Genomic DNA, 26,437 nt, shown 5'->3' on the forward strand with positions numbered 1-26,437 from the left:
AAGAAGGAACTGAGGGAGGGTCGGGCCTGCAGGGATATATATACGCGAGGGCGGGGCGCCGCTCTGGCGGGAAGGGGACCCTGCGGGCCCGACGGGAGCCGCTGAGGGAAAAAAGTTCCGACGATTCGTGCACGCGGCGCGCGCACACCTAATGTGGAATGGACGTGAACAAGCACTCGAAGAAGAATTGTGAAAGTCACTGCATCCATTTTTCTAGCGCCAACAATTAATGCTGTTCATTAGCAATGCCATAGAGTTACTAAACTATGTCTACAGAAACTGGTTATAAATTTACTAAAAATAACCATGTCCTTGGTTGTGCTGTGATTGAACGTTTTTGGTGGGGGGGGGGGAAGGGAGGGAGGAAAAGAAGCAGCTAATTTTAATCAATTTAGTCTGATGCTTCTATCCAGAACAGATATCCCTTCCTTCCTGAACCAGTCCTATTCCCACCCTACTATACTGAACTAAGGGCAAAGGCCTATTTCTGGCTACAGTATCACTTCTAAATCAGCGCTAATTGCTTAGGTTTCCCAACACATGCTACAGTTGTTTTTCTTGTTTACATGTCCTCACATCATAATGTCAAAAGTAGAGTGTGGGAAACAGAGCAAGCTTAATTTGCATATTAATTAAATATAAAACCTTTGTCTTCGTATTTTCATAATGATAATTAAGCTATTTTGTCATATTTTTATTATACCAGGCAGGCAGATATTACTGACTGTATAACTTTACAAACTAGCACGTTTGTCGCCAATGCTATATGCATATACACTAAGGCTGACAATCAGTAAAAACCTAGTATTACAGCCAGTCCTAAGATCCATGTACAGAGCAAATGCCACTGCTACTTTTGAAGCTCAGTAGCAAAACTAAGTCCAAATAAGTAACTGTCAACTTCCTCAAAAAATAGAAGACCTGACATGTGACAAGCAATTCAAATTTGAAACCAAATATTTCAGTTCTAGTCTTCATTTTCTAACCAGGAGCTATCCAAGACATATAACTTAAAAAAAAAAAAAAAATCTTGAAAGCCCACATTCTTAAAAATATTTTTTTAAAAACCCACTCATTGTATACTTCCACACAAATAAAAGATTTTCCTTTAGAATGTTAATACTCATTTCATTTGTTGTCAAGTTTAGATTTGTGCAATCCTAACTACAAATTGAATCTTTTTTTATTTTTGCTTTTTAGTGTATGTGTTTTGAGGAAATACATTTGAACAAACCTACCTGTGAGTTGACTAATTTTTTTGAACTGTGAATGTTTTTGATGGTGGCAGTCTATTTAGTGATTTGACCTGGACAAAGCAACACAAAACTTGCTGATAACCCTTTTCACTAATGGGCAGTTTATCTATTTTTGCCCTCTGCTGATTTTGGAGCCAGGCCAACTCCTGCATTGTACCAAGACTTTTTATGTGAGTCTGATCTTTTCTAGATGATAAACAGTTCTATAATTAATTCCCTTCTTCCTGAATTAAAGACAGACATGTAACGTTCTTCAGGACCAAGAACAGTCAGTATTCCCCATAAAAAGACAATCTTATTCTATCCAGATTATATAATACTAAAAGGTGTATTAATAAAAAAATAAGCAGAAAATATACACCGGAAAGAGTGTAAAACCTTAACTGCACCACCCAGCATCGTGCTGTACTTAGCACACAAGTGAATCGATTCCAAAAATCTTAGTTACAAAAAGAAAATGAGTTTTTACTTAAGACATTCAGAAACCTTATACAAATTATCTCTGTGGAATCCATTGCCTGACCCTTTCACAGACGCATGTTGTCCTCCGACCAAAATGGAGTCTCTTTAGCCCATTTAGACTTTGATTAGTCACCCAGAAGACATTGAGCCATTCAATTAGCAAACATTATTGCCCAAAATCCACATATCAGATTTGTGAAAATGCTAAAACTTCATCCCAGGAGTGACACCCAAAGTTGCTCCTAAACAGAGGGCTCTTGTGACACAGTCCTGATGCTAAAGCTACTAGGCTAGTTGATGATTCTTCCAAACACATACACATCAGGGCAATTTAGACATTTTTAGTAATTCTACAAACATTTATGCATGTGCTTAACTATAAACATGTTAGTTATCTCAATAAAAATCAATGTTTAGACAGAAGCCTAAATTTGTTAATGCTGTATAAGAAACTCTGTTCTCAAACTGAGATTTTCTTGAGTTAACAATTCTTACTTATAACTAACTGAAATAAGTTTTGTTTTTTTATTTTAAATCTATAGCAAGAACGGACTGAAAAGGAGTAACACCACAATACTTTGGACACTTTCCTAGACAATTCATAGCTATTGAAATAATGCATCAAGAACACGCTACCTCTAAATTAAAATTCCTGATCAAACAATCAATCAGTCTCTTTGGTCAGTCAAATAGGGGCATTTTACAATTTTTACTCAGGCTTACAGAAATATTTTAAATTGACAGAACAATGGTACCACATATGCAATAGATCTCCTGTTTAGTGAGCCAACTCATACTCTGAGCAAAATTCCAATCTGTAGAAGTAGTAGATGATCAGGAAACAAAAGACAAACTACTAAAAGCATAACCTGGGGAACAAAAAACAACAAATGAAACTGGCCAGTCACAAAACAAATTAGATATTTAACTGAAACTAAACAACTATTCTGTCACTCTGTAGGTACTAGAAATTAAGTTTATGAATGCTGGGATTCCCCATTCACACAAGACATTTTCTCTCCAGCATGTGTGCTGCTACTACTACTACGAAGGCTAATGATACTACAGTGTACAGTATTGCTACTTACATCTTTGTGTACTACATAATTTATCTGTTAACTCTTTCAAATACTGGAACCCTACCAAGTTCCACTGCCATTTACAACCTCGACAGAGAAAAGTGAAAGATATTGACAGTGGTTTTAATGTAAAATTTAACTAAGAAGTCATTCAGAAATCCTGTTTGGTTATGCAATGCAGCCAAATACAAATTCAGTTCTTCATCAGCAAGTTCCAACTGTTTCCAGTGAGAAGCAGTAGTTTAGTTACAGTAATGTTAGAAAAATGCAAAATCATATTTTGAACAAGGTTCATAAACAGTCAGATTCACTATTTTGATCAGCAAGTAACCCACTCATATGATGAATACAGATTCTACATACTCCTTTATGAAACACTTTTTTGAACATATACATGTTGCTTTCTGTATTCTTCATGCTATACCCTTCATACGTACTTATGACTCTGCTGTGCACCTCTGACAGATTTATGGAAGATGTTTGTGAAATTTCACAAACAAGAGGGGAAAACATATGTACACAAACAAAACCAATTTTAAGATGAATCCTCATCTGCAATCCCACTACAACAACCAAACAAAACATAAAAAAAATTGATGTAATGAGTAAAATGAAGGTAGTAGTAAATGCAGGACATCACATGCTATCCCAGTGCCCACATGCTCAAATGGACTATTCAACTCTCACCTTTATCACGGTCATATAGCAAATCTTCTGTTGAGCAAGGACTCCCATCCTGAGATTCCGGAGGGCAAAAGGGAGACACACATGGTGAGTGGCTGCTGCAGCTGCTGCTGCGCTCTTGGACAGAGGGAGTCTGTGTATCAATGCTACGCGTGCTACTGCTACGATAATGAGCAGGCAAGGGTGCTCTTCGACCATCAGGAATATCCAAAGGCTGCAACAGAAACAACGCTTAGATTACATAGGAAGGGCCGATTCTAAAAGCCGTCAGCCTGCAAAGCTCCCATTGAAGATTCGGGTCTTGACTACAAAGATCTGTTCTAAACCAAGCATGTTATTTAAAAAGGAAAGAATGATAAAATACACATTAACTCTTGCTCCAGGACAACTGCAACTATATTTCTTATACAAGTTTCAGGACTAGATGTATTTCAGTTTATCTTAGTGTGCTAAGATTTATTCTGCTTAAATAAATACTAAGGTATTTTTAAAAGTAACAATACAAAATGTTAAATAACTGCTTAACTTCTCAATTTTGTTTAACAGAGATAACTACACTAGTGCAATTTCCAATAAGTTACTATTGTTACAAAAGGAAAAAAAAATCACCTTAACAAAGATCTCCAACAGATAAAATTTTATGCTTTGGTGTAACTAGTTTTGGTGAGAGAGCACAATGAAAGATGAAAATATAATAGTATGTTACACACCTAGTTTCAAAAATATATAAAAATTTCAACTGTGGCTTACCATTCTCTGGTCCACTGCTTAAGCCCCTCCCACCCACTCCCCTTTTGGTGACAGTGACAAACCAGGTCGGTGTACTCCCCCATTTGCTATTCTTCCCCCTGGGTATATAGTTTTGTCTTTGAGAACAGTGTTCTCTCAACATCTCCAGTCAAATCTGTAGAGCCCTGCAAACACGCAGGTATCCACTTTATATCTGCGGGGGAGTTGGGAGGGGTAGGGACACTGGGCAGGGGAGGGTCCACACATACCCCACCCCTGGCTGGAGCTGGGTCAGGAAGAGCCGCGCAGACAGCTGTGAAGAGCCTGGGTCCCTCCACCTGTCCTGGGCAGAGAGGCTAGGGGGCAGGGATACTGGGCGGACAGAGGGGCAGGGACACGGGCCGGAGGCTGCTCGGGCTCCCTGCCTGGGGCAGGTGGGGGGTCTGCTGTGGCTCCGCACAGTTGCCCGCCTGGCTCTTACTGTGGCCAGGCTGCAGATCAGACCTGCCCCTTGGCTAGAGCCGAGTCCAGGAGAGCCGTGCTGGCAGGTGTGGGGACCCTGGGTCTCTCCACCAGCCCTGGGTGGTGAGCTTGGGGGGCAGGGATACTGGGCGGGGGGCTGGGCCATTTGGCAGGGGGCTGCACAGGCCCCCCACTCAGGGTAGGTGGAGGGTCCAGCATGGCGTCTCAGAGCTGCCAGCACAGCTCTGGCTGAGGAGGGAGGCAGCTTAGAGCCACAGCCCGGCCACAATAAGAGCGGGAAGGCCAGCTGTGGGGAGCTGCGGCAGATCCTCCACCTGCCCTGGGTGGGGGGCCTGAGCAGTCCCCAGGTCTCCCCCCTCCCAGGCCAGCATGGAGCCCAGTCGGGGAGCCGTGGCGGACCCTCCACCTGCCCGCGGTGCAGGGGGAGGGACTGAGAGCAGTCCCCAGCCGTGTCCCCGTCCCCCAGACTCCCCACCTGGCCACGGGCAGGTGGAGGGTCCACGATTCTGTGCAGGCTTCCCGCAGCTGCTCACGTGGCTCTCTCCGACCAGGCTCCGGCAGGAGGGATGCCTTGGAGCCTCAGCCCGGCCCCCAGTGTAGAGCCCTGCAAATCCAGAGATAATTTTTGCGGACCTTGGATCAGATGTGGATACACATTTGTGTATCCACGCAGGGCTCTACAAATCTGAATTATATTGCACTTAAAAACAGGAGAGGGGGAACAAATAAAACCAATAAATAAACACATCAATTTTATTCTAATTTAGGCGAGGCCTAGGAAAGAGATTTTTTAAAATTTTATTTTCGCCAAAATGGTTCAGCCATTTCTGAGAATGAGGCTAGGGGAAAATACATTGTTTTGCCCTTGTTAAAAAATTCTAGAGGACTTTTACTTTGAACAAGTGACTTGCTTAGCACCACATAGGAGCTCTGTGGCACAGACAGCATTAATTCTGGCATTTCCTAACTTCTGAGTGCTTTCACTTTATAACCTTAATAATGTTCTTTCAATGTATTTTTTGTGTGTAATATTATATAAACTAAATATTTCACAGTAAAAACTTCCTAAAGCTACCGATAACATGGGTAAAAATTATGACTACCTAGCTTAAATTTCACTTTTCTTTTCACATGCCATTGTGAATGGAAAAAAGAAAGCTGCAATCAAATCATATGAAACTGAGACTGTTAACTGAAACTGTGTTTTTATATGATTTGGTTGCAGCTTTCTTTTTATATATATGGGACACTGCTTCTCAGGGAAGAAACCTCTAAACATAAATGGTCAAACTTTCACCAACAATAAGTGCTTGGTAAACGTCCAACACAGCATGCCACGGCATGATGTCTGAACACAAGAAACGAACACCTTCAGGGCCCAATCAGAACACATTTTCTTTATAATGATTGTTAACAGACCAAATGTAGATGCTTCATTTAGCAACAACGATCAATTGTTCTCTGAATTATCGAGAAAACATCATTTCATCTTACTCCTCTAAAAATGAACATTTAACACTAATCAGGAATTAGATTTCACTATAAAGAAGATTAACAAGTATACCTCTACCCCGATATAACGCAACCCAATATAACACAAATTCGGATATAACGTGGTAAAGCAGTGCTCCGGGGGGGCGGGACTGCGCACTCCGGCGGATGAAAGCAAGTTCGATATACCGCGGTTTCACCTATAACACGGTAAGATTTTTTGGCTCCCGAGGACAGCGTTTTATCGGGGTAGAGGTGTATGTACAAAGGAAAAAAAAAAAAAAAAAATCACACCTCAAACAGGAATAGCTTTAATAAGTCAGTAGTTTTAAATACTTAAATTTTGAGGGGGCAAAAATGCCACTGTGCAGTCAGGAAGTGTATCACATACAAAATATTTCACCTTGCCATGAAGCTAAGATTATGGAAAATAAAAGTTTTCATTCTTAGACAGACACTATTCTATGTAAGTTAAATGGTGTTCACTACTTAGAAAATGCCCACAGATATTTCAGAGACTACTTTTCTTCTGCAGAATTCTACTTCCCCTTCATATAAAATCCAAGCCTTTTTACTGCACTGAGGAATGCAATTAAAAAAAAAAACCTGTAAAAATACTAACTGTAAACTTTCACTTTAATGTTGTTTCTTGTACAAAGTTTTTAAATTCCAGCAAATAAAAATCAAAATATTTTAAATAGCCTGAACGGCTTTTAACAACTTAAATCGGTGTTTCAAAATTACTTTCCATGAGCCATACCTATAGTTTATGGAGTATGTTAAAAATTGAGGTCTTCACAATTTTAAACTGAAGAAATGAAATAATTCACAACAGCTGCTTTTTCTACTTATAATGATAAATTCATGGAAAATTACATGAACATTTTTGTATTGTGAGTGTTTTTGTAAGAGCCCAGAAGATGGCATGACATTGACAGCTATTTGTCTCCCTCTCTTTCTTGCAAAAAGTCCCTTAAGCAGAGATAAAGACATGGCCAATCTGACAGCAGCATACCCTTCTCAAGGTACTCCATTAAAACTCACCAATAAACTACACTCAGTGGTAGTCTTAATTCTTTAAGAAGGAAGCCACTTACATTCTGAACATTAGTAATGTTACTGAGATGCAGTATACCCATAATAGGCACAAGAGATCTAGTTTCCATATATCTTATAGCTGTTTAGGAAATAAATAGTCCTGTCTCAAAGTTAGGACTTTTTCTATTTAAAACCACCATGCAGGCTGGAACATAAAAAAGACAGAGATAAGATACAAATTGCCTTTGCCCTTATAATAGCAGTGAAGCTGAGCAACATTGTAGTAGAAGCAGACATAGTCAAGACCAGTGAAAGCAAAAATCTACAGTGCATTCCAAGAATCCCTTGGAATAAGAATAAATGAAACCAGTGAATATTCAAACAGGAGATGTAGGGATACTGCAAGGATCTTTCACACTTATGGAGTTTAGAAAACAGTCATATCTTAATACAGGATTGAATCCTTGGACAGAGGGACACACACACAAAACTAGTTTACTCTCTTGTTACACAAGTATTAGGAATTTAAACAGAATACATGGTTAAAGTGAACATTTAAAAGGCTAATCTTTTCTAGGATGGCTTTTTTTTTTTTTAATAGTGTCACATCTTTATACAGCTAAAATGTTCTAATTTTAAGAACTTTTATATAAAGGTTTTGGGTCAGATATGTTCATTTATACGTAATGTACAGAAAAACAATGTCCAGCTGCTGGGCATTTGTCTATTGGTTGAACAAGCAGAAAAATGCCCTGTAACTGGACACCTCTGATTTTCCATACATCAAACATGAGAGGTTGTTCATGCTTTCCATCTAAATGAAATTCAATACTCCACTCCAGCCACCACAAACACTTTGTATTGTAGATCTACTGCAGACTAAGACGACAAAATCCAGCCTCCAAATCCATACACATGGCTTCAGGAAGCAGGACCGGCTCTAGGCAAAGCAAGCATGTGCTTGGGGCGGCACAATTCCAGGGGCGGCATTCTGGTCATTTTATTTATTTATTTTTTTTGCTTGGGCAGTTGCGCTCTCAGAGCTTGGGGCAGCAAAAAACCTAGAGCCGCCCCTGTCAGGAAGAAACTGATCATTGTTCATACTATAAATGGAAAGGGAGAGCAACCAAAGAAGAATACAACTAAGGCTTCCTGGCAAAACAGACAGCAAAAAGGAGAATGGGTTAGTGCTAGCCAAAAGGGGGCGGGGGAAGAGAACCAACAGCAGCTAAGAGGAATATAGAGGGCTTTCATATGTGCATTAAGAAAGGAATCAGTAGTAGAAAGAAATTAAGTCCATTAATAAATAAGGATGGGATAATATTAACAAGGACTCAGAAATGGCTAATATTTAACTGTTTTTAACAAGAAAAAAGGAAGAGTTAGGATATTTAAGCAAAGCGGAGGGTCATTAAAATATACACATTACTAAACAGAAGGAAAGGGAATATCTGAAAATATACAAGTTAGCCATCCAAACTATATTCAACTAGAATAGTAAGGGAATTAACTAATAAAGTTACTGTGCCTTTAACAATTATTTTTTAGAAGTATAAATACGTAGTGAAAATATCCTAGCAATTACTATCCTGCAAGTCTAACTTCTATCCCTTGTAAAAAAAAGTGGAATAAATAATGAGAAAATATTTCTAGCTTCTAGAGACTCAAAAGCAATAAGCAGCATGGGGTGAAACGGAATATATCTTGCAAACTAACATAACTTCATTTTTTAAAAATATGCCTACAAAATTAAGTTAGCACAAGGAAAGCAGGAAACAATATATTTGTGTGCTTGTAAAGCGTGTCCCGCAAACACAAGTCTTAATTAATTCAAACTGATTCATGTGGATTGAAAAGGCTTTCTGAAAGACTGTAAACAGAATATAATGATAAATATCGAAGTATCAAATTGGGGGAGAAGTTTAATAAATTACCAACTGAATCTGTGGATTAAATTTCAGCTCTGATGTAAGGATAATTCAGCTGAAGTCAATGGAGCTGCACCCATGTACCCCAGGGCTTAATTTGGTCCTTCATTGTACCCAGTCTTATTTAAAGTTTATTAATGATCTAAAAAAAACAGAATAAAGAGCTTGTTGACAAAATCCACAGATAAATTGGCAAGAAATGGGGAAAAATGACAAAAACAATATAAGAGGACATATAAAAAAATCAGAAACTGCAAAAAATAAAATGCATTTTATAACATTTAGGGAAAAAGAATCCAAAATATAGTTATTCAACAGGAGAGAGAATTCTTGAAAGCAGTAATGCTCATATAAACTTAGGAATGATAATGGACAACCACGTAGACATGAATTTGCAATGCATTATTGCAGACAAAAGGAACAATGCAATTCTGAGCAGCAAATACAGATGCGGTGGAGCAAGAAAATAGTAATCACCCTCAATATGGCTCTGGTGCAACTGCACTTACAATATTTTGTTCGGTTTTAGTACCTTCATTACAAGAAAAAAGACATTGACAAATTGGAAGAGGTTCACAGTACAGCAACAAAATGTATTAGGGAGCTGGAGGGCTTGACATACAAGCAAATATTAAGAGTTAAATATGCATTACTTGACTAGATAACTATATTGGACAGTGGAGTGAAGATAATATTCTAGAAATATTTGTACACCTAGTTTCTTATAATAGCAAAATAAGCCAGTAGACCAACTTCTCCCAAAGGCAGTCAAGGCTATTATTTTAAATGATTACTTTGAAGTTCACAAATGAAGAGGGAGAAGAGTTATTTAAGATAATATAAAGGGAGAAAACTAGAAGAAATGGGATAATTTATATTTTTCTCTTCATTTTAAGTATTTATATTAGTAAAAACTTCCCAACAGTGAGGTCTATTAAGCTGTGGAGTAATATCTGCATGAAAGTGATGGAGGTTCTGTCTCTTGGGACATTTTAAATTAGACTTTACAAAGCACAAGGAAGTGTCTTGTGTAATACTAAACAAATCTCCACTGGCAAAAGGCTGTACTAGACCTAAGGTCATATTTCTAACTTATGATTCTTAGGACATGAAAAGAAACCCTGGATCTGGCAAGGCCTTTGGAAGATAGAGTCACTGCTGAGTTCTCTGGCCCCAATCCAGCAAACATTTATGTGCTTAACTGCTTTGCTGGATCAGAGGCAGAGCATTCAAGCAACTTACAGTGTAAAGCCCAACATGTACAGTAATAAGATGTTAGAGTCCAAGAATAATGTATTTATCAGACAAATTGATAATGACCTCTGACTTTAACAGCTCTAACCATCGGCAGTGGCACAGTAATATACACTCTAGGAGATAACACAAAGACAATATGTGTATTATTTTTCATATTTTTTAATACTGTCAAAATATTGGCCACTTCTAAATAGAAAACGCAAGACTTGGAAGACCAGATTTAATGCAAAATATATGAACAGCCTTGAATAAGCCTCTGGAGAAGGTAGGATTACTTTACTACTTTTTGTGTTTATCACCATAATGAAGGACCATAAATACCAGGTTTTGGCACCTCAAAACTCATGTACGTAAAGCCACTGTATGACCTTTTGCAAAAGCAGATACAGTAAAAGCTTTGTTATCCGGCATGTTGGGGGAATGAGGGGTGCCAGTAAGTCAAAAATTCCAGTTAACTAAGAGGGAGGGAGTTTGCTTGCAGGAGGGGGCTCAGAAAGGGGTGCAGACTCTGGGAGGGAGTTTGGGTGCGGTAGGGGGCTCGGGGCAGAGGGTGGAGTTGTGGGAGGGGTTTCATGGTGCCGGATCCAGGCGGCACTCACCTCGGGTAGTTCCCTGCAAGCGGCGACATGTCCCTGCTGCTCCTAGGCGGAGATGCGGCCAGGCGGCTCTGGGTGCTGCCTCCGCCCACAGGCGCTGCCCCCGCAGCTCTCATTGGCTGTGGTCTCCGGCCAATGGGAGCTGTGGGGCCAGCACTCGGGGTGGGGCAGGGGGCAGCGCACGGAGCTCCTGTGGCTGTTCCTCCGCCTAGGAGCAGCAGGGACATGTCACCGCTTGCGGGGAACCGCCCAAGATGAGTGTCGCCTGGATTCGGCGCCCTGAAATGCCAGTTTCTAGAGCTTTCAGGTTGGTAAAGTGCCAGATAACACAAGCTTTTACTGTACTAAGTTTTGCCATGCCTAAAGCCAGTCGAAAAATATTCTTCTCCCTCGGTGGAGAACCAAAACTGAAATATTTGTCCTTTAACAGAAATAATTCAATTCTGAAATGCTGCCGCGGTATGCCCCATTTTTTTTGTAGTTTGCTCCCATTCTCTTCTATGAGCAGTATCCCTAGCTGGTCTACATCTCTCATGATGCACCACACAGTCTCCCCTCTTAGTGAGGACAGGTGAAAGACCAAGGAGATGAAGTCCAGTTCAGGAGTCCAGCCCCCAAAAGAGAATTCAGACATAAAGGCAATTGAACTACAACTCTCATGGAGTACCACAGCAGCATGAAATGAAAATATTTAGGTTTTAGCTGAAATATTTGGGGTTTTGATGAAACTGAAATGTTCTGTGGAAAGCAGATATTTTTCACAAAAAAACTATTTAGCCAAAACCTCAATTTTTCCATAGAAAAAGTTAACAGAAATTTTTCAAGCCAACCCTAGATGTAAAACTATGTTGCTTCAGTCATTTCGAAGAGTCTCACAACATGTTACTAAATTCTGACCATTAAAAATGTAAAAACACCCCAAAAACTTAAACCTTACCTTGGATACTTCTTCTTTTCCACTGGTTTCTTTAATGAATACTTTTTCTAATTCAGGGCTTATTCCTTCTACATTGCACGGCACACGTGAAACAGTTGATTTTGGCACTGAAATATTTGACAGTGGCATAGGGACTGATCTGGAGATAGAAGCCTACAAGGTCAATGAGATAAAATATTATATAGGCTTTAAAATTGGAGAGTTTTGTAAGATGAAACATTGGGTCAGTATTAGTGAGGTCATTATCATATTTTAAAAATCTATAGATAGCGAATTAAAGAATCATGCACTAATTTTAAAATCTAGAGAAGCTCATTTTCATCTTTAGTTTTTTAACTGAATATTAAAAAATGTACTTACCACTAAGAAACTAGAAAGACAGAAATTAAAGATTACATACATTTAATGCTATTTTTTCTTGTAAAGTGAACAGAATTTTATATGAAATATTTTACTGCAGTGCTTTTCAATACTTGGCCTGTATAATTTCTAGGGAATGCAAAGGTGTGGCATGCAGAATGCAAAGGGAGAAAAACCTCTGATAAACATAAAGCCTTCAAATAGATAGAAGAAGTAAAACGAAAAATGTAAAGAAAAAAAACAAATCCAGTCAGACCACTTCTTTGTAATTTCCCCATATCATGTCTATGCTTACTCTATAGACACTGCTGGTTTATTTTGTATACTGGCCCAAATGCATGCTCATGTTTAACTGGCATTTCCTGACATTTGAGTGCCTAGCCATGCAACGTTAACAGTCTCTTTATGCAGGTTTTTTTTTTCTTTTTTGACTGGTTATAGTAAAGGTAAAATGAAACTTTCATTCTAAACCTTTATTTTCAGAACTACACCGTTTTCCCATGTTTGTTCCAGATATTGCTTTTACCTCAAAATCAGAAGAGAATCCACTTAGTCATTTGAAGATCAGGCATTCAAATAAACACAGGTATGGTTTTGAGGAAAGGCATATTAACTTCTTGATTTAAACAAGTGAATTAAAGGCTGGAAATTAATGTTACCACAACATTAGGTACTTTCATTATGTGATCAGTGAATACTGAGCAATGTGACATTCACAGTATTCAGCAAATAATATAATGAACAGGAATAAAACTATTTATACATCTACAGTAAGACTAAATTGCACTGTGTACTGTTTTATGCTTTTACTGCACCCTTTTCTATGCTCTCGCAGCATGTAGCACTTTATTACTACATATCTCATAGAAGACTTGCAATTCAGGCAGACAAGACAGAAGAGTTAGTATGGCTACAGAAACATTAATTTATAATTGTAAGATTAAAGTTGCATTTGAGATTATGTTTGGGTTTTTTTTAAAAAATATTCAGAATTATGCTTGTATTTCTTTTGTTCGCTTTCCCACCAATCTCCAGTTTATTTTGGCAACACTAAGAACATTAGCATTTAAAATGCTGTTTAGAAGTTCGTTAGTTTTTGCTTTATGCTCTTCACATTAATGCGTGTTTGTGCCATCACTATTGATTGCTTTGGAAATGACATATTAAACTCACACTTATGATTTCTTGAGACACCCTAAAGAACAGATATACTAAAGAACCAAGATCTTGTTTCCATGTACATTTCACAAGTATTAAGGAACAAGGAAAGAGAAACATTTATTTATACAACACCATAATTGTGTAGGGCATTTTACAGACAAGAAAGAAACAGTCCCTATTCCCAAAAAGCTTCCAGCCTAAATTTGTTTGCAGGGATGTTGAAGCCATGTTGGTTCCAGGATATTAGAGCAGTGGTTCTCAAACTTTTGTACTGGTGACCCCTTTCACAAAGCAAGCCTCTGAGTGCGACTGCCCCTTATAAATTAAAAACATTTTTTTATATATTTAATACCGTTATAAATGCTGGAGGCAAAGTGGGGTTTAGGGTAGAGGCTGACAGCTGGTGACCCCCCACGTAATAACCTCGCGACCCCCCAAGGGGTCCTGACCCCAGTTTGAGAACCCCTGTATTAGAGAGACAAGGAGGGTGAAGTAATATCTTTTATTGGACCAATTTCTGTTGTGAAAGAGACAAGCTTTCGAGTTTACACCGAACCCAGACCTGAAGAAAAGCTGTGTAAGCCAAAAGGTTGTCTCATTCATCAACAGCAGTTGGTCCAATAAAAGATGTTAGCTCATCCACCTTGTCAATCTAAATCTGGACATACCATAACAAGTGAGGACACAAACAATGGGAAGGAAGAAGGGGACGACAAAAAATGCACACATTTCTAGTCCAAGCAAGAACTTGACTATCAATTGACTTTTTTTTAAATGGTTATTTTGTACACTGATAAATCCTGACAAATGGAGAGACGTGTTGGAGAAACGTGCTCAAAATAAGCAGAGGAAAAACAGAGTATGTAATTTTAATAATGTGAACACTGAAAAATTATTCTTGAAACTAAATGGGCACAGAATACCAAAAACACAGTTTCAAGTATCTGGGTTCCTGAATCAGGGGAAATGAAGGATGAAATTAGAGCTAGGATAATAAATGCCTACCTCAAATGGAGAGAGATAAGTGGTTTAGTATGTGACAGGAAGATACCAATAAGATTAAAAGGAAAAGTCTATAAAACAGCAGTTTGTCCAGTTTTAATGTATAGTGCTGAGTATTGGACAACAAAGAAGAAACATGAACAAATGATCTGTTCCACAAAAATGCGAATGTTGACATGGATGACTGGTGTAAGCAAGAAAGACCACGTAAAGAATGAGTACGTTAGAGCAATGTGACATTCATACTATTCAACAAATAATATAACGGACAGGTACATGCTCAATGTAACATTCATAAATGAAAATAAAATGAGGGAGTACAGGCTCAGATGTTTTGGTCATGTAAAGCGCAATTCTAACTACTATGTGGTAAGACAGTCCTCCAGATCAAGACAGAAGGAAAAAGACAGAGAGGTTGCCCAAGAAGTGGTGGGATGTTATAAAGGAAGACATGTTAGTATGTGGTGTGATAGAGAATATGGCATTGAGCATAGCACTTTGGAGGGAGAGGACTTGTACAGCAGATCCCATTTGATGGGATTAAAACAAAGAAAAAGAAGAAGAATTTTTTACACTGAAAAACTGAAACTGCCTGTACTTATTTTTTATGGGATGAACGCAATTTAGATGCTTGTCTAAGGCTAGGTCTACACTACAGCGGGGGTCCGACCTAAGATACGCAACTTCAGCTACGTGAATACCGTAGCTGAAGTTGCGTATTTTAGGTCGACTTACCTGGCTGTGAGGACGGGGGAAAGTCAACCGCTGCCGCGCTGCCGTCGACTCCGCTGCCGCCTCTTGCTGCGGTGGATTTCCGGAGTCGACGGCAGAGCGATCAGGGATCGATTTTATCGCGTCTTCACTAGACGTGATAAGTCGATCCCAGAAAACCGATTGCCTGCCGCCGGACCCTCCGGTAAGTGTAGACAAGCCCTAAGGGGAAGGAATATTGAAGCGCAAAGGGCGGGAGGGGAGAAGAGATGGAGCAATGGTCCAGAGGATAGGAGGATTGGAAAGGGGCACTTAGTAGTGGTGAGAACAAATGCAGCTAGTAGTGTGTTACTTATAAGTAATGTTAGTCAGTTTCATTCCATCTTTTAAACTCACTAGTGTTACTTCTAAAGGTCAGTCCATCCTTCAAATTGACTAAATTTAGTTGTAAAATTCATTTCCTACAATCTCCATGAAATCAAATACTTTATCATTTACACTGTAGTGAATTTTCTAAAAATAAAAATTGTGATTTACACAGGGCTCTAACTATAAGGCCAGAAGGAACCACTGTGATCATCTAATCTGATCACCTGCATAACACAGGCTATAGAACTTCCCTGAATTAATCTTGTTTGCACTAGAGTGCAACTTGCTGAAAAACATCCAATCTAAATTTTAAAATTGCCAGTGATGGAGAATCCACCACAACCCTTGGTAAATTGTTCCAATCCATACTGCTAAAAAAACCCTCTGCCTTATTTCCCAGTCAATTTGTCTAGCTTCAACTTCCAGTCACTGAATCTTGTTACACCTTCATTTGCTAGATTGAAAACCCTCTTATCAAAATTTTGTTCCACATATAGCTACTTACAAGCTGTGATCAAGTCACCCTTAACCTTCTCTGTTGCTGTGAAGATGTGTCCTTGCTAATGTTGCAGCTAGCCATGGTGATGAGTAAGTTTCTGGGGATCTTTTAACATCCTCAAATTATGGAGGTATGTGGAAGTAGAGTGCCACTGGACCCAGAGATCCCAAACATCTCAGTGACAGTGATCCAATGGAGAAAAGGACAAGCGTAGGTAAGACCAGTTTGCCCTCCCAGAACCCAGCTGCTGCACTGGCAGCAGTGGCATTCCTTGGGGGTGAGAGACAGCCAGTGTTCCCAGGATGTTAACTGGCAGTGGTCAGATGGACATAAGGAGATAACAAGTAGTCCCAGCTCAACCACTGAAGCCTTTTGCTGATGCTATGTCTGACTGCAGGGGTATTTTTGAGAAGAGTTTTTAAAGGGTATCTTTCAACATTTATAGGAGGCATAAGTTGCTTTCTTGGCACAGTTCTATTTTTATTATATGATTGTGACTTTGGGATAAAATCCCAGTAGCACCCATGACATCAATCTGTGTTAAGCATTTCTACATGACTTAAAACACGGGAAGGAAATCAAAGGAGAAATGGAAAGAAACAGAAGGCTATTCTCTTAATTCTGTTTAAAAAAAAAGGTTGCTGATACTAGCAGTGAACTGCTTACCTGAGTCTGACTGATTGCTATATGGTTGCCATGGAGCGGTGACTGACGTTCTTTTTCTTTACTGTGACGACTGCTCTGTTTGCTGCGTTGGAGCTGCTGCCTCAATTTGGCAATCTGCTGGAAAGACATAAAATCAAGGTAAGATGAGATGTGACACAGGTAACTGCTTATATCTTTACTTATATCAAGCAGTATCATGGACAAAAGAAAATCAAATATTTTCTAGAGCATTTTATAAAGGAACACGTCTGGTGTTTCTTGCAGCACAGGCATCAATCATTTGGCCTATACATTACATTCTTTTTCAAAATACTTGCCTAATCAACAATCTGAATTTGAAGGCAAACTCTATTTAAATGCTGAATTTTCACAGGTGCAAAATAAACCCTAATAATAGATGCAAACCACAATCATTCCTCCGGACTCTGGCCTTTTGTCATATTTTGTTGCTTCTCAACTGGTTTGACATCAGAGAAAATAATTTACAGACTTTATAGATTTCCCTGGTCCTAAACAGAACCATGTTTATCATTGATATTTCCCACCATTACTGACAAAAGTCTTCAAAATCTGACAACTAACATGCATTGCTTCATTTCAGAAAAGCTGTCTAACACACCTTTAGCCTATTTTACAATGCTATTTTAAAACTGCCCCACGCAGATCAATTCTCTTTGGCAAAGTGCTGATGATTTAAAACAAAAACAAAACAAAAACAAACTATACAGTGCTGCCTATTCAAAGATTCACACATTTTAAGGTGAAAAGGGACCATGACCATTATTGGTCATTTACTCTGACCTGCTGCATAACACGTTACAGAATTTCACCCAAGGATCCCTACATCTAGCCCAATAACTTCTGATTGAATACAGTGAATCTTTTAAACACATCTAATCTTTAAAGACTTTGTGTTTGTGTGCTAAGACTTATGTTCCATTGTATGGGACACATCATTTTGCACTCTTGGTGTTCAATCTCCCTGAATCCATGAGATGAGACAATGGTTTCAACATGCTAAATTCAAACACTCTCCTGTCTGCATAGCTGAAGTAAGGCAGAGCAGTTCCTATTGTACTACACAGATTCCTTCTTGGGTAACATGCTACCAGAAGGTGATTTGGAGGATATTCCCATAAATATGATTTTTTGAAGAAAATTCTATTTACAGCATTTACTAACAATACACAAAACAGAGAGATCACTGCACAAATCACCAGAAACAAAAAGGGAGCATATAGAAACTACATTAAGACTAAGGTCAGAAGGGACCATCATGATCATCTAGTCTGACCTCCTGTACACTGCAAACCACAGACCCTCACCTACCCACTTAAAACTACAATACCCACCTGGGAAGTGAGGAAACAGATTGACAGAGCGAGAGGGGTACCCAGAAGTCACCTACTACGGGACAGGCCCAACAAGGAAAATAACAGAATGCCACTGGTCATCACGTACAGCCCACAGCTAAAACCTCTCCAGCACATCAACGATCTACAACCTATCCTGGAAAACAATCCCTCACTCTCTTGGGAGGCAGGCCAGTCTTTGCTTACAGACAGCTCCCCAACCTGAAGCAAATACTCACCAGCAACTACACACCACACCACAGAAACACTAACCCAGGAACCAATCCCTGTAACAAGCCCCGTTGCCTACTCTGTCCCCATATCCTCTCTAGCGACACCATCAGAGGACCCAACAACATGAGCCACAACATCAGGGGCTCATCCACCTGCACATCTACTAATGTGATATATGCCATCATGTGCCAGAAATGCCCCTCTGCCACGTACATTGGCCAAACCGGACAGTCTCTACATAAAAGAATAAATGGACGCAAATCAGACATCAGGAATGGTAACATACAAAAGCCAGTAGGAGAACACTTCAATCTCCCTGGACATTCTAGAACAGGTTTAAAAGTAGCCATACTTCAACAAAAAAACTTCAAAAACAGACTTCAAAGAAAAACTGCAGAGCTACAATTCATTTGCAAATTTAACACGATTAATTTGGGCTTGAATAGGGACTTGGAGTGGCTGGCTCACACAAAAGCAATTTTCCTCTCTTGGTATTGACACCGCCTCATCAATTATTGGGAGTGGATCACATCCACCCTGACTGAATTGGCCTTGTCAACATTGGTTCTCCACTCATAAGGTAACTCCCCTCTCTTCATGTGTCAGTATATTTATGTCTGCATCTGTAATTTTCACTCCATGCATCTGAAGAAGTGGGTTTTTTACCCACGAACGCTTATGCCCAAATAAATCTGCTAGTCTTTAAGATGCCACCGGACTCCTCATTGTTTTTGTGGATACAGACCAATACGGCTACCCCTCTGATACCTACCCACTTGTGTAGTAGTCCCCTAACCTCTGGCTGAGTTACTGAAGTCTTCAAATCATGGTTTAAAGAATTCAAGTTACAGAGGATTAACCATTTACACTAGTTTAAACCTGCAAGTGACCCATGACCCTTGCTGCAGAGGAAGGCAAAAACCTCCTGGGGTCTCTGTCAATCTGACTCTGGGGAAAATTCCTTCCTGACCCCAAATATGCTGATCAGTTAGACCGCGAGCATGTGGGCAAGACCCACCAGGCAGATACCTAGGAAAGAATTGTGTGTATTAACTCAGAGCCCTACCCATCTAGTGTCTCTTCTCCAGCTGCTGGGGATTTTTGCTACTGGTAGTCGCTGATGGGCCACATGCCATTGTAGGCAGTCCCATCATACCATCTCCTCCATAAACTTATCAAGCTCAGTCTTGAAGCCAGTTAGGTTTTTTGCCCCCACTGCTCCCCTTGAAAGGCTGTTCCAGAACTTCACTCCTCGGATGGTTAGAAACCTTTGCCTATTTTCAAACCTAAACTTGTTGATGGCCAGTTTACAGCCATTTGTTCTTATGTCCACACTGGCACTTAATTTAAATAACTCCTCTCCCTCCCTGGTATTTATCCCTCCGACGTATTTATAGAGAGCAACTGTCTCTCTCCTCAGCCTACTTTTAGTTAGGCTAAACAAGCCAAGCTCTTGGGAGTCTCCCCCAGAAGGTAGGTTTTCCATTCCTCAGATCATCCTAATAGACCTTCTCTGCACCTGTTCCAGTTTGAATTCATCTTTCTTAAACAGGGAGACCAGAACTGCACACTGTATTCCAGATGAGGTCTCATCAGTGCCTTGTATAATGATACTAACACTTCCCTGTCTCTACTGGAAATACCTCACATGACGCAACCTAGGACTGCATTAGACTTTTTCACGGCCACATCACATTGACAGCACATAGTCATCCTGTGATAGACTATTACACCCAGGTCTTTCTCCCCTTCTGTTGCTTCCAACTGTTAAATCCCCATTTTATAGCAAAAATTCTTGTTGTTAGTCCCCAAAATGCATGACCTTGAACTTTGAACTACTAAATTTCATCCCATTTCTATTACTCCAGTTTACAAGATCATCCAGATCTTCTTGTATGATATTCCGGTCCTCCTCTGTATTGGCAATACCTCCCAACTTTGCGTCATCCACAAATTTTATTAACACACACTTATTGTGCAAAGGTTAGTAATAAAAATGTTAAATAAGATTAGTCCCAAGCTCAATCCCTGAGGAACTCCTCCAGTAATCTCCCTCCAGCCTGACAGTTCACCTTTCAGTATGACCCACTATACTCTCCCCTTTAACCAGATCCTTATCCACCTTTCAATTCTCAGATTAATCCCCATCTTCTCCAATGCCATACTGAAATCAAGGTAGATTAGATCGACTGCCTTTCCTTAGTCTAAAAAAATCAGTTATCTTCTCAAAGAAGGAGATCATATTGGTCTGGCATGATTTACTTTTTGTAAAATCATGTATTTTATCCCAATTACTATTTACCTCTATGTCATAACAACTTTCTCTATCAAAATTTGTTCCAAGTCCTTTCATACAACTGAGGTAAAACTAACAGGCCTGTAGTTTCCTGGATCACTTTTTTCTAAAAAAACATGAACACTATTAGCAATTCTTCAGTCATAGGGCACAACCCCCAAGTTTACAGAGTCATTAAAATCCTTGCTATTGAACTTTCAATTTCATGGGCCAGTTCCTTTAATATTCTTGGCTGGAGATTATCTGCCTCCCTCCACCCCCAATTTAGTCCCATTAAGATGTCTGAATTAAACTTCCACCTCAGATGTGGTAATTTCTACCTCCATATCCTCGTTGCCATTAGCCACCCTGCCACTATTCCTAAGCTCTTCATTAGCCTCATTAAAAACTGAGGGGAAGTAATTGTTTAGGTATCAGGCCATGCCTAGACAATCTTTAATCTCTACCCCATCCTCAGCGTTTAGCAGTCCCACTTCTTTCCTTGTTTTTTTCTTATTGTAGAGATATAGAACCTTTTACAATTGGTTTTAATTCCCTTTGCAAGGTCCAACTCTGCTTGGCTTTTGACAGTTCTCACTTGATCCCTACACGTTCTAACCTCCAAGAGGTAGCTTTCCTTGCTGATCCCTCCCATCTTCCATTCCTTGTAGGCTTCCTTTTAATCATCTGTTTGAGATCCTTGCTCATCTATCTTGGTCTGCAACCCTTCCCTATTAATTTTTCCCCTTGCTTGGGATGTAGGCTTCAAATAGCTTCTGCAACTTTGATAAAGTAATTCCAAGCCTCCTCTACATTCAGACCCTTGAGTTCTTCAGTCCAGTCAACTTCCCTAACTAATTCCCTTAATTTTTTAAAGTGAGCTCTTTTGAAAACAAAGGACCTTTGTTGCAGATCTATTTTTGCTTATCCTTCTATTTAGTTTAAACTGAATTAGCTCATGATCCCTCAAACCATTGTTGTCCTCTAAAACCAGTTCTTCTATGAGGTCCTCACTACTCACCAATACCAAATCTAAAATAGAATCACGTCTTGTTAGTTCAGCAACTACTTGGTGAAGAAATCTGTCAGCTATCACATGCAGGAAAATCTGGGCACTGCTATTATTATTATTAGCACTTGTCCTCCAATCTATATCTGGAAGTTAAAGTCTCCCATAATCACACAATTCCCAGTAGTATTTATTTAATTAAAAACATTAAATAGGTCTCTATCCATAACCAAATCGGATCCTGGTGGTCAGTAGCACACCCCAAGCACTATATTGGGGGAACCTCCAGTAGCTTTCTTCCCTAACGTGATTTTGGCCCAAAAACAGACTCTATCTTACCCATTCCATCATTTCTAATTTCTTTACAATCTACCTCATCATTAATATACAATGCTACTCCATCATCTTTGCCTTTATTTCTGTCTTTCCTGAACAGCACATATCTTTCAATACCTGTAATCCAGTCGTAGCTACTATTCCACCATGTTTCTGTTATTGCTACAATATCTGGTTTCAATTTCTGCACCAGTAGTTTTAGTTCCTCCATTTTGCTACCCAGGCTCCTTGCATTGGTGTACAAACATCTCAATTGTTGCTGCTTGGCTTCACCAACATTCCTCACCCGATTAAGTGTTGTCATTCTACTGCCAGTATCACCTACCTGACTGGTATCAGCATTATACTTCCTTTTAATGTCCATTCTCCTACCCACTGCTGTTCCCTTCTCCGTTGCTGTATCATTTCATACTTGATTTTCCTCCCTCTCAATGTTAAAATCAGATGTGGAGATTTCATGAGAATCTCCCAACCATCTCCCCTGAGTTCCTAGTTTAAAGCTCTTATTGATTTATGCCAATCTCTATCCCAGAAGTCTATTTCACTCCCTACTCAGATGGTGTCCATCCCTTGAGAACTGTCCTCTGTCCATGAATGCCTCCCAGTGGTCAAACATCATAAAGCCCTCCTTATTGCGCCACTGCCTGAGCCATCTGTTGATCATCATAATCTTGTCTCACCTTCGTTCTCCTCCTCTAGGGACAGGCAGAATCCCACTGAAGATCACCTGACTCTCCATTTCCTTATGCACCTTCCCCAGCCTGACGTAGTGTCCCTTGATATGTTGGGCCGCGCACACGCCATAGCCGTCTTGCACTGCTCCGAGTGGTTATATAGCAGTGCACAGCCATCCATCCCCCAGTTCCTTCTCTACCCCAGAGAATTGGTATGAAACTCCAAAGCAGAGGGGAGGAGGGAGGGTAGTGGAGCACGAATCTCGAAGAACCTCAGTTTCTGCACAAGGTGAGTAACCTCTTCTTCAAGAAGTGTCCCTGTGGGTGCTCCACTTTAGGTGACTGCAGAGCAGTGCCCCTCAGTGGAGGGAAGGGGCTGCGGAGTTGATGGTGGATAACACTGAGCATCTGCTGCTGATTGTTGTTCCAAAGCATAGTGTTTAGTGAAAGTATGGGCTGATGCCCAGGTAGCTGCTTTGCAAATGTCAGCGATAGGTACATTATTGAGAAAGGCCACAGATGTTGATAACGCTCGTGGAGTGCGTGTGAATGCCCGGTGGGAATTACAGATTGTTGTTTTGGTAGCACAAATGGATACATCCAGATATCCATTTGGATACTCTGTTTTGAGATTGTTTGGCCCTTCGAGCGTTCTGTTATGGAAACGAATAGTTGAGATGATTTTCTGAATGTTTTTGTTCTATGTAGAAAGCTAACGCTCTGTGAACATCTAGTGTATAGAGTGAGGCCTCCCTCCCGTCAGCATGTGGCTTCGGGAAAAATATAGGTAAGTAAATGGGCTCATTTAAATGAACAGGAGAGGCAACCTTGGGTATGAACTTAGGATGTGAACGTAGGATTTCTTTATCCTTAAAGAATGTAGTATAAGGTGGGTGTGCCATTAGGGCACCTAATTCTCCCACTCGTCTTGCGGACTTGATGGCAATGAGGAAAGCCACCTTCATTGATAAGTGCAACAAAGAGCACGTTGCAAGGAGTTCAAACAGTTTTCTCATGTGACCGTGTAGAAAAAGGTTGAGATCCCACATGGGAGTAGGGTTTCCTGGTGTGGGAAAAGTGTTTTCTATGCCTTTAAGAAAGCGTTTAATTGTCGGGTGAGCAAAGTTAGGGACTCCGTCCACCTTGTCGTGGAAGGAGGTGATGGCAGCCAAATGTACTCCGATGTAGCTTGTGGATAGCCCCGATTTTTTAAACCCCAGTATATAGTCGAGGATTCTTGGTAGTGGGGCCGACTATGAAAGATCTGTTTGTCCTGACACCAAGTGCAGAATCATTTCCACTTATGAATATAGGTCTTTCTTGTGCTTATTCTCCGACTGTTCCATAGTACGTCTTTCACTTCCTCAGAACAGTCCTTCTCGACCCACATCAGCCATGGAGTAACCAGGCCTTGAGATGGAGTACTCTGAGGTTGGAGTGACGGACACGCCTCGCATTCTGTGACAGAAGGTGAGGCACTAAGGGAAGGGTTCGAGGCGGTTTCACTGCCATCTGTCACAGGTATGGGAACATCTGTCTAGGCCATGTGGGTGCAATGAGAATGATCCTGGATTTGTCCTGCCTGATCTTGTGAATGCCTCGGCTCAGGAATGGGGTCAGAAGAAATGCATACATCAGTGGCACCTCCCATTTTATGAGGAGAGCGTTGCCTAGTGAGTGATTTCCCAATCTGGCCCGGGACCAATATTGTGGGCACGTGGAATTCTGACCTTTTGCAAAAAGAGATCTATGGTGGGGAACCCCCATAGTTTGAATATGGCTTTGAGAATTCTGGGATCCATCTTCCACTTGTGGGTTTGTGGAAAAATCCCTGCTTAGTTGATCCACTGTTGTATTCTGACAGAAAGCCGATATCTCTATGTGGTTGGTGATGCACCAATTCCAGAGGTGTATTGCCTCTGTACATAGGGGGTATGATCATGCTCCCCCTTGGCGATTTATATAGAACACGCATGCTATATTGTCCAAAAGGACCTTGATGGCATTGTTCTTGATTAAATGGAGAAAGTGCTCGCATGCATTTCGGACTGTACTTAGCTCCAATAAGTTTATGTGCAGTTTGGACTCTGCTGGGGACTAGCGGCCTTGGATTGTATTGTCGCATAGATGTGCCCAACCAACAAGGGACACGTCTGTCATGACGGTCACGGGTGGAACTTTTGGTTGGAAAGGGATGCCTGAGCAGATGTTCTGTGGTTGTGTCCACCATGTTAGTGAGTCTTTTACCCTGCATGGCATTGTGAGGTGTCTGTTGAGAGAGAGAGAGAGAGAGAGAGAGAGAGAGTGTGTGGGGGGGGGGGGGGGGGGGTAATATACACTGTTCGAAGCCAGGCCTAAGCATCTCATGTGGAGTCTGGCATCTTTTACAACAAACGTTGTCGCCAACATGTGCCCCAAGAGTTGTAAACATGTTCTGGCAGATGTTTGCGGGCTGTCCATCACTGCTGAAATTAGGTTGACTAGAGTGAGAAAGCGCTGTTGGGGTAACATTGCTGTGAGACAGTCCTATGAATTCCAACGGTTGAACAGAAAGCAGTGGGCACTTCGGTACATTTATTTGCAATCCGAGGTCCGTGAACAGGATTATCGTGGTCTGCATGGCGTTTATTGCTCCTTGCTGCATTGATGCCCTTATCAGGCAGTCATCTATGTATGGAAATATCACTCCTTGTCTGTGGAGGTGAGCTGCAACGACAGTGAGAACCTTGGAAAAAAACTCTTGGGGCAGTGGACAGGCCGAATAGTAGTACTCTGTATTGGAAATGTTGATGCCCTAGGGTGAATCTCAGGAATCTTCTCTGTGACAGGTGAATGGTAATATGGAAATAAGCGTCCTGGAAGTTGAGGGCCAAGAGCCAATCCCCTTTCTCTAATGCCAGAATTATTGTGGATAGAGTCACCATTGTCACTAATTTGTTGAGTTTTCGTAAATCCAAGACTGGTCTCCACCTGCAGCTCTTTTTCTGAGTAAGAAAGTAATGGAAATAAAAACCTCTCCCCCTGTGTTGAGATGGTATGGGTTCCACGGCACCTAATTGTAAGAGATGGTTTATTTCCTGTTGTAAAAGATGTTCATCAGAGTGGTCCTTAAAGAGGGACAGGGAGGGGGAGTGAGTAGGTGGGATAGAAATAAAGGGGATGGAGTAGCTGTTCCAGATAATCTCTAGAACCCATTTGTCTGTTGTGATGGTGTTCCATATTGGGTAGTATAGTGACAGACAGTCTCCGAACGGTTCCGGAATCGGAGTGTGTGGAAAGAGAAAGATATATAATTTTTTTTTAAGAAGAAAAAAATAAAAGTAAAAGATAAAATGTAAAGGACAAGGGAATAGAGTAGCTAACTACAACTAAGCTAACACTATCAGGAACAACTATGAACTATTAAGCTTATCTGAGGTAAGATACAGCGCTGCTGTCGCTCTGACTCAAGCCAAAGGCGGTAGAGAAGGAACTGGGGGAGGGTTGGCTGCGCACCACAATGTAACCACTTGGAGCGGTGCGAGACGGCTACGGCGCGTGCATAGCCCAACTGGGCACTGCTACTACAAATCTCTGATTACGAGTGCAGGGCGCCAAAGAAGAACAGTAAGTTATTTCTATTTATGCTCTGAAATGTGCATCCCAAGGCTGTATCTGCTGTGGTATCAAGATGTCTAAATACTAGGTCTTCGCCTAATTCAAATCCCAGAAAGTGTCCAATCATTAAGGAAATTATCAAACTTCTCTTTCCAAGCTAATAGTCAATTCCACTTTTCCACTGGGACTGTTCGACATATTTGAAAAATGTTGGACAGAAAACAATAAAGTAAGAGAAAATTCAAATCAAAG

At 40.5% G+C, this 26,437-nt stretch overlaps 1 protein-coding gene across 2 annotated transcripts in view; it reads right to left on the reverse strand.

Moving 5' to 3' along the window:
* The window catches only part of GLCCI1 (glucocorticoid induced 1), a 92,660-nt gene that overhangs the window by 9,536 nt on the left and 56,687 nt on the right, over positions 1-26,437 (reverse strand). The window contains exons 4-6 of one of the 2 annotated variants that reach the window (XM_024205641.3): positions 16,709-16,822; positions 11,941-12,093; positions 3,485-3,695 (exon numbers count right to left, since the gene is read on the reverse strand). In XM_024205641.3, the coding sequence (XP_024061409.1) occupies positions 3,485-3,695; positions 11,941-12,093; positions 16,709-16,822 (478 nt within the window). Of the gene's footprint in view, positions 1-3,484; positions 3,696-11,940; positions 12,094-16,708; positions 16,826-26,437 lie in introns of both variants that reach the window. The other variant, XM_024205640.3, reaches the window with a different exon arrangement.

The sequence above is a fragment of the Terrapene carolina genome, unplaced genomic scaffold (assembly GCF_002925995.2).
Source record: "Terrapene carolina triunguis isolate 2854851 unplaced genomic scaffold, T_m_triunguis-2.0 Scaffold84, whole genome shotgun sequence".
Classification (NCBI taxonomy): Eukaryota; Metazoa; Chordata; order Testudines; family Emydidae; genus Terrapene; species Terrapene triunguis.